General features: G+C 31.1%; 1 protein-coding gene across 4 annotated transcripts in view; it reads right to left on the bottom strand.

Moving 5' to 3' along the window:
- Window positions 1-13,208, bottom strand: part of LOC144847949 (uncharacterized) — a 78,871-nt gene that overhangs the window by 64,161 nt on the left and 1,502 nt on the right. For all 4 annotated transcript variants that reach the window (XM_078704562.1, XM_078704565.1, XM_078704563.1 and 1 more), the window contains exon 3: window positions 8,546-8,699. In XM_078704562.1, the coding sequence (XP_078560688.1) occupies window positions 8,546-8,699 (154 nt within the window). The remainder of the gene's footprint in view (window positions 1-8,545; window positions 8,700-13,208) is intronic.

The raw sequence follows: 13,208 nt of genomic DNA, 5'->3' as shown, positions 1-13,208 counted from the left end.
GGATTAGAAGGCAAGCATGTTAACCACCAAGCTACAGTACTGTACAGTTCCACTACTGAATGCATGTTTATAAGTGCAATGGTACAATTATTTTCATGAGGTGAACACGATTAAGGATCATACTATATAATATATAATGGTCACTCTGCACACAACAGAGCTAGGATGTCCAGGCACCTCTTTCCCCGGGCATCCGGCCGACCAATTTTAACCAAAAAAGAAAAGAATGGAAAAAAAATAATATTATATTAAGGAACACATCCTTAAATATACTGTATCAACAGTACACTTGCACTGATGAAGGGCTAGTGTTGCCCGAAAGCTCTGCTAATTTTTCTGACTGATTTAGCTTTTTGCTTATTTTATTGTGTATCTACATTGAGATCCACCCACTGGTAGCCACATCATTGTCATTTTTTCAGTGCTTATTTTATTCTGTATCTCCATTGAGATCCAGCCACGGATACCCACAGCATTGTCAAATTTTTTCAGTAATTTGCCTTTGGATTTATATACTGTATCAAACATATTTCCATATTTTTAATCAATGTTTGAAGGGTACAACCAAGTACGTTAACCGCATAATCTACCCGACGACCATGCTTCAACCGTGGAAGGAAAGCTTAGTGTTCATAATATGTAACATCCTATTCGATACACTTACTCTTACTAACTAATCTATGTTTCTACAATTCTAAAGTAACGGAAGTTTTTTATATTAAAAAGTTTTTAAAAACCGTTAAAGAAATTTTGTCCCTCTACAATTTTTTTTTTTCAATTTTTTTTTTAAATATGCCATTTTAATATCACGTAATAGTTAATCACTTTGACCAAAAACTGGATCGAAAAAAAAAAGATTTATCTGAAAAAATGTAATTTAAAGCAAAAAATATTTAAATTATCTGTCAGACATGCTTTTTGGTTAAAATTTAACTGATTTTTATAAGTGAAATAATAATTTTGTTAAATTTTTTTTTTACCTGTCAGACATGCTTTTTGGTTAAAATTAACCGATTTTTATAAGTGAAATAATAATTTTGTTAAATTTTTTTTTTACAGAAGTGAATAACTGCAAAATGACCTATTCAATGTCTGATTTTATTAATCTTCATTTTTCATGTTTTTTGGGGACAATACATCTTTAAACATCATTAATTGTGATTATTACATTCTGTTGTCATAGTAACAATTTGTTACTCAAAAGATGGAAGTAGTTAACTGTATTAATTAAATGAATCGTCATAGAAACTGTATATTAATTATGCGGAAGTGAGAGTAAAATGATCACTTACTGACTAAAAGAATCATTAACAGCACTTGACAAAAACTAAGCAGCATGAGTATATCATGATTATGAAAGGTCTATGAATGGTAAACATGAATGGGACTGAGGATGTTTGTTTAACCCTATCAAAGGACAACATGTCCCCATTGAGCAGTTTGAGTTTCGTTTCATTAATGAAATATTAAACAATCAATTCTTAATTAGTAAAACCTTCTACTTAATTAAAATTATGCTCGTTTAAAAATAAAAACAGGAACCAGATCATTAGTTTTAACGAAAAAAAATTATTAGAAAAAGTTTTTTAATTTCAACCAATTTTTTTTTAAAAGACAGTATTTTAAATTTTGTTTACCCTAAAAGTAGAACTTATTTCTAGCAAGCGTACTATATAAGCTAAAATAAACAGCGCCCTTTTTCGTACACAGCATGAAGTTTTTAATACTTCCCCCGGAACATTTAACAAGGAAATGCACGATCAACCCCTTATCTCACATCCACTGTAATGCTACAGCACTTTCATTATTCTCTGTTTACCGCATAAGTTCAGGAATTACGCAACAAACTGAGGGACCACATACTGACCCTTTTAAAAATAGACCCAAGATTGCTTATACACTGTTAACCCATTGACCCCCAAGTTTATTTTGCTCCCCGGGGACCCAAAAAGCATATGTCACATAATTAACCCTAACTTTTTTTCTAAACACAGACATTAAAAAAATTAAAAAAGAAAAATAATGGAAAGGACATTTTATTTCCAAATATGTTATCAAATTTGTGTTACAACTTATTTTTGCGGAGTATAGATTATGCAAATTTTAGAAATATTTTAGGAAAATTATTAAAAATTTGTAATTTATCTTTGACTACCAAATGCACAAAAAATATTAAATATTTTATAATAAAACTCATCTCTTCATCAGAACCTATTTCTTCTCTTCAAAATAAGACCAAACTTGACCATTATGAATGACCGGTTTCGAAATTATAAAGAAATTAGTAGACCGGCTCATCCGAGGTTGACCATATGGGGCCTAGGCCTATCGGGAGCCGCCCCGAGAGCGTCGTCGCCGCTGTTTGTTCGCCGGGAATGTTAAAAATAACATCCCGAAAGCGACTTGGAATTCGCGATTCTCACGCGCACCGGCATCCCTCGGGAGCTTAGTCCGCTATTTTAGATGTGTAGCTTGCAGAAAATTAGACGAAAATGCGTCGAAAACTTATGAAATTAAAACAAGTTTGGTATCAAAATGTTTGTCAAAAGTTATGCTTCAATAAACTGACCTTTGCGCAGAGTTTGAACAAATATTTCATGCCCATAATGCATCTGACATGTCAGGGTTCATATTACATTCAAAGGTAAACAATATGGCGCGGCCCTCGTGAGGACATGGTCACGACTTTTCTCCGGTAGAAAAATCACATTTTTACATGGAAATATGACGATTTAGACACTGTAACTGATACATAATCTTTATTTATTATACATTTATTGTATACATGCTTCAAAATAGTGATTATTACAAATAAAGATGGATTTTAGACGATTTTACGTTGTATGTTTAGGCCTAGATTCATTCAACGCGCCTGTCGCGTTTCGAACAGCGTGCTTCGAAAAACGGTTATATTTTCGAATTTTATTTTCAAACTAACTTCAACAATTGTTTTTATATATTTAGAAGCATATTTTTTAAAAAAAAGTTGTGAGTATTTTGTATAATTTGTTGTCACGATTCATGCACAGCAAACTGCGCATGTAAATTCAATTTACTTTTTTTTTGTTGATAATTTGTTTACAATGACCTTGACTTTTAACCTCATGAGCGCTTTAAGCGCTTATCGTTGTGAATCGGAGTTTAATACTGTATACTGTATTAAAATACATTTTAAATTTAAAAGAATAAAATAAAAATTTACATTTCTTTTAAGACATTGTACAGTGTTTAACAATTTTAACTCGGGCAATCGTATAATGTTTTAAACGTTAAATAGTCGAACTTGAATACATAGTTAGATTTATGTGAAAATTATGTATTGGTAATAATATTTTCCATTTTGTCTTTTTTTTTATACTGTAGATAATCTGTCTTTGGTTTGTTTAAAAATTAATGAATAAATTTAACTCAGGCATCGTATGATGTTTAAAATATTAAAAACCTTGATTTGTTTTAAAAGACAATCTGTCCTTTATTTGTTTAATAATGTCTCATTATCTAATGTTAGTTGAAAAGTTCCAAAAAAATTTTCTGAACAGTATGCTTCTTTACGAAAATGTTTCTTTTTTAAACAATTGTTAATTCTATCTTTGTACAATTAAACAGTCAAAGAATGCTTTGTGGGTATCAAGGATGTTGAGGTGTGATTTTTCATTGTACATATCTTCCATCAATTCTTTTATTTGTCAATTCAGCGCACGTTTTCCATCAGCCTTTGTTTGAGTGCCATTGCAAGGACTGTTATTGCTTAGCAACTAGGACCATTAGTTAATGGCATTGGATTACTTAGGATTATTGCCCATCTTTGTTTCGGCTTTGGAAAAATTAAATATTAATTAGTTTCCACGAGGCATTGTGATAATTGTATTTCAAAGAGTTACTACTAATTTGCGGGCTTGTGCAGTTTAGAGTCCTGGAACCAGAAAGATGTGGAGTTGTGGCTTGGTGGTTATGATGCTTGGCTATCACTCCAAGGATCCTGGGTTCAAGTCCTGACAAAATTACAACTCCACTCCCAAAGATTATGTACTGTAGAATATCTTGTGTACAGTATATGTTTGTCTTGTGAACCTCCCTAATGATCAGCAATTGCTGGATGGATTACCCTCATTAAATATGGTATAAAAAAATAAATAAAAAAAAGTGCAATGCCCAGTTGCAAGTACTTATATGGTATATTTTTTACGATATTCTTCACTTTGCTAACATCAGGACAAACTGGTAAAAATCAAGCATTTTACCACTAAGTTGAACAAATTAGGAAATAGAAATTGGGCAATTCTGGGGGTGGCAGAGGAAGGAAGGTTAAGAATTTATTTATTTTATGTCTTTAGGCAATGTGGCCACGGATTACCAATAGTAAATTAATCACTGTCCTATCATCAGATAGGTGGTTATCCCCCAGTTAGTACTATATGACCATTAAAGGTAGGACATAAAATCATGGCCTATTAATGGCCTGATAGCAAATACAGCAAAGGTAAACAAACTTACTGTACACATTTTTTTTTTTACATATTTAAAAATATGTTTAGCAACATTTTTTGTAGACACATAAAAACGAAAATTATAATTTCTTACTGGTTGCAATTTTGAATGTGCAATAAACACAATATAAAAATAATAACTAATGCAAGGTAGACATGATTAAAGATGATTTTAAAAATGTATATACATCGGAAGTTTTATTATCTCCCGAGATTGTACAGTAGTATGTAAGTTCAAAGAAGATCTATAGTATGACACCGATTCATGATTAATCATATGCAGAACAAACCGATTTAGAAGCTTTTGACTAAAAAAAACTGTTACCTTTAGAAACTATCCTCTTATGACTCATGCATAAGGAATATAAAGCTCCAAGAAAAAAACATGATAATCTGAGAGAGCAAACATGGAATTAATGCGTTTAAAATACCTGCAGGAAAGTCAAATACGAGAAGATGATTTATAGAAATACCGCGAAATTTACATTTCAACTTGAGGCTATCGTGTGATGTTATAAAAATGTTCAGTATAGTCTATTGAACTATGTATGTGAATATTTGGTAAAGCTCTGTCTACACTATCAAACTTTATGTGACAAAAAAATGTGCCCATATATGGATATGATGATGTCATATCATTACCATATTTGGGAATATCAGGTTCTTATCCAAATAAAAAAAAAACATTTATAATGTAATACTGTACATTGAAAAATACAACTGCAAATTAATTATGCATGTGCATATCAATGAATTCATAATTTTTAACACAAAAATACAATAACAAATTTGGCATTTAAAAGCGGTATACATTGTAAGTGTCAAATGGAAATAACGACAAAAAATTCACGTCTCCATTGAGAAAATAATTGTAAAGTTCAAACCTTTTTAACTTGAATTTGACAAAGAAGAAGGAAACTGGATTTGTGTTGGGTTGTATGGGTATATTTGGTGGTACCATTTTTGGTTCATAATGCAACTAACGGTGTACAGTATATAACCTGAATTTTTAAATACAGGTTGTCTGTCTATTTATAAACAAACTTTTGTTGTAAAACCTTCAAGAAAATAATACCAATAGAAAAGTACAAAAAGTGATGTATATCATGTTAATACCGCTAATAGTCACACTTGAATGATTTCTATCTTATAGTACAGTATTTCTCTTCTCCTGAAAGAAATGAGGCCTATGTACTACTGTAGACATAAGGACCGCAACCACTAGTACGGTTGTTAAGATTTCAACCTGACCACTTCTTCACAGAGGCCTTTGACAACCCAGTGGCTTGAACAGAGATTGTTCTCTTTCCTTGCAAAAACCACACCACTTTATTTCTTGTGGCTTTATCACTGTAAAAATAGACCATAACATAAAAAAGGAATTCATCAAATGTTATATGATGATGACAGGATCTGTGAAACTTACTGGTATGTACAGAAATATCTCCAAGAATTTGACTACTCTCACAATTAAGTATTGATATACTGTACACTGTAAAATGAAAATGGCAAACGATAATTAACCAACGCTATGTGATACTTGACAATGCTTATTTTAATAATTTCAAATAACAGGTGTTCATAATAGGGGGACCTGTAATAATTATGTAACTATATCATTTTATTTATATGACATTGCATAAACATTGCAACGGGAGACCTGAAACACAGTATGTAGCATACAGGGTATCTTGCACATAATCCAGGGTCCTCTAAAGTAATGTTGGTGCACATACCTGTAATCCAGGGACCTGTAAAGTAATGTTGGTTTTTACCAGCACTTTTTTTAACAAATCTATTTTTGGAATTACCATGAAAATAAAATGGCCTTACAGTACCTGTAATCAATTAGTCAATATATTTTATCGACGTACTTATTATTTTGCAAAATAAATTAAAACAGAAAAAAATCCATATACAATGTTTATTTGTGTAATGATTGATTCAATAGTAGATGAAATCATAGTGATTGTTTTGATTGCTAGGCAACAGTCAAGTAATTTATTCTGTAAGCTATAACACTGTAACCTTTTACAATAGGGAATTTCCAATTATATTTATTCTATAAAAGTAAGAAGCAACACAGTGGGAAAAAAAGATGTGATCCAATTATAAAACATCTTATGAAAAAAGCCTATGTGTTTTCAGATTTTCTATTCCTTACATTACACAATCTTACAGAAATCAAACAAAATTAAAATAACTTTTGACTCCACCTTCAATTTCATATAAAATATATTCATGTTGTAATCTTCGTTGCGGGCAACTATTTCGCTTTCAATGCTTTTCAATTCCTTTCGCTATCAAACATACAAATTTCAATTACTTATTATTTACAGTATCTTTGTATCGATTATTAAACGACTACTTTACTCCACCCTCAATGTATAATGTAGCACACATTCCAGCTTGTCCTTATTCTATATATCCACAAAGAGCTATGTAGCTCTAAACAGGTGTAAAAAACGTATTGTTTTTTCTTATTTGAACAGAGAGCATTAATGCATAACATACAGCATTGTTGTCAAGGTCGAATGTGTACACATTCAAACGATCTATTACGTTTTACTCAGGAAGTTAACAGACAAATAACGTCAAGGCAAAGTAGATGTGAATGAATTGAAGAAGATTAGAGTGAATAAATTGCTTTTATTGTCGAAGGCTTGGTTACAACAGCATTGCATTGTTTGAAATATTTAGCTAAAAGTTATTGTTACTTTGGTAATAAAAAATTAATAATAACGTGTGATTTCTAAAGGCTAGTAGTTACAGTAGTAATATTCTTTTAGTAGGTTTTAGATAAAACAGATGGAATTTTTTGGACATAAGAGAAGGACAATGCTTGAAATCTGTCAAAATGTAATGATCGAAGGAAGGCAAGAGAATCAACCAAAGATTTGATTGTATACTGTAGAATTGTTCAATAAATATGGAAAAATTAAGTTTATTGTTTTCAATATTTACTTCAGTAATCTGTACATTTCATTCGGTTAATATCACAAGCACCCAAAAATGAAATTTATGTAACTCCTAAATTCTGTACAATACAGTAACTACATTTACGTTAACATTTTAACTTTAGTTGCATGTCTCAAAAAGAAATGATGGTAGTTTGTGAGAATGCTCCCACTTGAGGGCGTGGTATATGGACTGTACCATTTATGGAGAGGGATGTTCAATGAATTCTCTACTTTTCGAGTATATATTGCTCTTCGAGGAGAATATGGCACTTGTCCAGTTTATCCAAGTAAGCTAGGCATGAAATAGACATTATTGATAGTTATACTCCAATAATAATAGGATTATAAAAACTGAAGTGTTTAGGATCTAAATATTTACCTTTATGAAAGGTGAACAGGAACTAAAAAATGGAATATGGGCACAAATGTGGCATTATACTTATAATATGGTAAGTATATTAAAATTAAAACATCATTGTATCTTCAATCATAATCATCACTGTATAAAGTTATAAAAAACATTAAATGTCAATAATAACTGGTTAAATCCCTTTGCGACTACTGTAATCCCAATATATAATCATTCTCTGCATGAGTGATCATACGCAAAGGTAAATGACAAGTGAAGTGACAATTTAATACTACATTGTTTAATAATCACTGTTTATTTTAATCCAACAGCGCTGCATTCCATTGCATTGTACAATATGCAGTTTTATTTTTATACCTTTCAGGAAACGTATTAATAAACAATGGTAGGATAGTCAGACACCATTTTAACTCCAGCTACTGTGAGTTCTGTTCCGGCGAGCCCTCATTTGGGAGCTTCAAAGCGCTGGAGAGAGGAGCTGTGAAAATGGTTCCTTTGTGTCATCTTCAATTTGTATTTGGTTATTTCATGGACTTTTCTTTTTTTTGTAAAGCACTGTGTTATATAATGCGCTGCTCTTACAGCATTTATTTCATCCAATAAAATCTGATAATTCTTTTCTGTACGCTACTGTATAACTGTACTATACTGTATTATTAATCTGCTAAATGTGTACAGTACATCTATTTTTTACTTTTTTTAATAACAAACAAAAACCATCTAGTTACCTGCATATTAACTGTGGCTTTATCTCCTCTGGATATCAGAAGACGAACTATTTCCAAATGGCCATTCCAAGATGCCAAGTGTAGCGGCCTACTTCCTTTGGCATCTCCAATGTTCGGCGCAGCTTCATAACGTAATAATGTTATTACAACCGCTCTACAAAACAAAGTAATCTATTGATTTAATTACACAAACTTTAAAATCAGTAGAAATTCTGTTTATTTATACTATAATTTCTATTTACTGTAAGTTAAAAAAAAATATGTATGTTCAAAACAAGAAATGTATTTACTGTAGTATACAAAATGGTTTAAGGTACAGTAGGCCTATATTAGTACATAGTTAATATCTGTACAGTATACTGTACAGTGTATCAGCCCTTCTAAAACAATAGACTAACTGCAGCAATACAAAGTAATTGAAACTTAGTGTAGAGTAGTGACTTTTAATTGGTTGGCCTGGAATACATTAGTTCACATCGTAGTTCATGGACTAAAGACTTAAGGTATATAATATGAAATATGTTAATTTACTTATGACACCTGGACTAAATTAAGAAGGTGTCACAGAACAATGTCATGCAATGCATTATCACATTGCACATGACTAAACAAAAAATTAATAAGGAAAATAACAAAATTGGTATTACTGTAATGACATATGACTGCTTTCACATTGAAACTGTGATTAAATGTAACCAGTAGTGCTATTAAAGTTAGCAGACATCAGACAACGAATGCTACATTCAAAATGTACTATTATGTATGACATACACTACCTGTACATATTTTAAATATTTATTTTTAGCAACGCATGCTATAAAACAACGCTAATTTGTGTCTATATTTCAACATAAAATATTATAATAATTCCTTTTTAAAATGAATTCTATCAATCAAAGTAATAAAAACATCGATAATTAATAAAAATATAACATCACATGGTTGCAGACAGAGGAAGGTTTTTGATGATTTTTATTTGCCATAAAAATATGGGTATCATATCTGACACTAAAAATTGGATAAATATAGGATGACCTGATGACCTACAGTAGTGTACAGTAACTGTACTACTGATGCTAACTGTATGAACAAAATCATGTGTGTTGGTGTACAGTATTTCTATATGAAGTTTTGGCAGATAAAAATAATTTAATAATATTGAACATTTACAGTATACAGCGCTCTTAACCGGAGTCTCAAGCGCAACATGAAAAGAATAACTATTGAAATATGTGAGTTTCAGTAAAGATTTTGAAATGAAAAAGGGGATGGAGTGTTACAGATAAGCCCTACTGTACAGTTGTAGGTCTACAATATTATTAAAATTATTAAATATAATCCTAAAACTGATGATAATAAACGACCTTCCAATTCCGCAAGTATTGCCAGCCTCGGATCAGATCCAGGTAGGAAATGGTCAAACCCCCACGTTAAATCTAATTAAGCAAAGGAAACCAACTCTTTCAACATCGTTCAACGTGGTCTGCAATCAGTGTTAATTATTGGGTTACATCGTTTAACTGTTTCTGTTTTGTGAAATGAACACCATTTGAAGGCAACGTTTTTAATGCTGATTAATCACAGATAAAGAGTAGTTTGTACCATCAGACATGAAAAAAGGGATAAACCATCATTCTGCGGGTATTGTTAACCACTGAAAAACTAAAAAAAAACATAGCAAACCCCATCGAACCAACAAAAAAGCTACTGAACCATGTACCATAGTGTACTGTACACACTTGTTCTGCTTTACGTTAATTTTGTGAATAAAATCAACCCACATTCTTAACTTTTTTCCTTCAAATTGTACATGATTATGATATAAGCCTGTACAGTATATACAGGTATCTGTAGTTAGCATTGTACAATGTACAGTTGGCATATATTGCTGTTTTCACAGAACAATACTGTACATTATTATTACTTGGCAAAATTGTATTTTGCGAAGCTGTAGTACTTTGTTTGTGTGTTTGTACGATAACGCCTGCAATTTTGAAGTTATAGGTATATTTACAGAACATGCCTATTGAAATTCAAGAAAACGGTAAGGTTTATTATTAATACTGTAATTTGTAAACGAAAAATTTGTATTCTTTTAACATGGGCCAAAATATCAACATCCCAAGTACTGTACTTCACTCAGTTTCTCAGTGCTTTCATTTAATATTTTATTAAGAGTCAGACTTGAATAGTTTGATATTAATGTTAAGAGTATTTTATTCAAAGCAAAGTTCATCAGTATGTTTTGATGATTCATTAAATTCAACTTCTACCGAGATTATCTTTTCAAATTTAATATCAGAGATGGTAATTATTTTACAGCTTTCAGAGAAAAAAAAACACTTATGCTTTAAACCATAGAACATGGATTTAAAATCTTTGTACAGTAGAATTACACATCTTGTAGGATTTACAGAACTATCCATGATTGATTACTTGATACTGAAGAAAAACCAATGTAAGCTTCAGGATAAAACAAGAGACAATTTTGCGTTCGCGCAAGGTTTGCGTAGGTCGTGCAGTTTAACATTACCCGACAATTACTGTATGCTAAAAATTAAACAAAACTATGTTGAAGTTATTTAGTTAAATAATTAATATAATAATATTCCTAAATCCAAAATACAAACGTGTTAAAACTTAGGACAGATTTATTATAATAACAATTATTTGAATGTGACTTTTAGCTAATATTTAGCATAAAGTAATTCAGATATTTACCACATCAGTAAAAGCAATAAACTACAACATACAAATCTAGCTTATGCCTATTAACTACATTTAGATTCTATTTTTACATTGGATTGACTTGCTTAGGTCATACATTTAGAAAGGTTAAGTGAATGACCAGCAGAAAAGTAAAGCTATAAGAGGAAGTGTCTTTAAATGTTGTTTTCTAATAGTAATAGTTAAAGTTAGTGTACAGTTTGACAAATATTTATCACTTCTCCATTATTACACTTTTAAAAAACCACCCTTTTATAATTGAACATGTTGTACAGGTAGTCACGCCGTGGGCACATACAGTAAAGAAAAATTAATCAACTATGCCAGTAGAACCACTCCCCTGGAACACCTCTATTCAGTGGACAACTCTAGTATGAGAACACTTCCTATACAGTAATACAGCAAACCCTCCTTTTATACCGTATCTTGAAAACAGAATTCCTGAAAACCAAACTCGTAAAACTTTTGTCGCGCTCTCTCTGTTTTTCTTTGTATTACTGTACCTCCATGTGATTAAATTTGACTATTTTTATATTTATTTTTCATAAGAAATCTTGAAATTACACTAAATGAATAATTAATATTTATAAATTCAAATTTCATTGGTTTCGTTATTGTCCTAAAAGAAAAACAAAACTGTGCCTAATTGTTTTGTAAATTGCTCAGTAAAACTACTTTTATTTCACTTACTATACTGTACTTACTAAACTATGAATAAATGTTAATTAATGTTAAATGTTAACGTGGATGTCGCGCTGGTGGGTGGGGTCATTCAGTTCAAATTTCCTCCACCCAGTTTTAATTATTACATAATCATATTTTGCAAAGAATGCATGTTTGAATTGTTGCCAAGCAGCAAGATGGCTGACATATTTTGATCGAAACATCAAGAATTTCTTAGTTCATCTATTCCGTAAGAATTTGTTTACCGTAGTACGCATTCTTATGAAAACATTATATGAACTACTGATAGTGAAATGGAATGTCATGTGTCCTCATCTACGCGTCAATTGACAGCCAATTTACATGTTTAATAGACCTAAACATTAACTGTTCATTTCACTTCAATCAAAAGATCATATTTATTTAATGAGATTTTCATTCAACATGATTGAAATGTTATTTGCTATGATGTATCTGAAATGAGTAATTGTATGTGAAAATAATGTTTCTACAGTATTTCTGTTTACTATTTGACTTTTATACAGTATATCCATTAATTACTTTATTTTATAAACTATTAACTGTCACCAACATGGAGGAATGATCCAAATGACATGGATACAGTACATATTTTTGGATAAGTTAAGGCCAATTTACTGTACACCAAGACCAGCAGTAACAGTAATAAAAATAGAATCTATGTTATAGTATTCCTTATGACCATTTACTACACACAGACACAGGTACAGATTCTATGTTGGAAAAGCTACTGTACACGGTTTCAGCTTAATCGCTACCGCTTGTCCTTGTAAATTGGCCTTTAGAGGTGGAAACCCTCAAATTATTAAAAAAATAATTGATTTCTATTGATTGTATTAGATCTGAATTTATCGAAAATTAAGGGAACTGCGTTAACGACAGATACCAAAGGGACTCTATCGTATCATTTATTTAAAGCTGTAGGAATATACTGTAGGTCTAAAATGTGTGTATCTTGTAGCATACAGTACAGTATGTACATTACTGCAGTACAGTATGTATCAGAAAGCGGTAGGTTTGGCCGATTCAGTAAACAAAATCTTGTCAAGAACCAGACAGAATCCTTAAAGATAAGGTTAATTTGTAGGGTGCAACAGAACAAATTTAATCTGTGATAATACAGCACAAATGTATCAAAGTGTACATATTTGCCTAAATTCTTTCTTTGTTTATTCTTTGTATTTTTATTGTGACATCATGATAACCAACAAAGGACACAAGGATGTATCTCTGA

This window comes from Antedon bifida, chromosome 7 (assembly GCF_963402885.1).
Source record: "Antedon bifida chromosome 7, ecAntBifi1.1, whole genome shotgun sequence".
In the NCBI taxonomy this organism is placed as follows: Eukaryota; Metazoa; Echinodermata; class Crinoidea; order Comatulida; family Antedonidae; genus Antedon; species Antedon bifida.
Note: the sequence above shows the minus strand (reverse complement) of the source record. Positions and strands in the feature narration are given on the sequence as shown.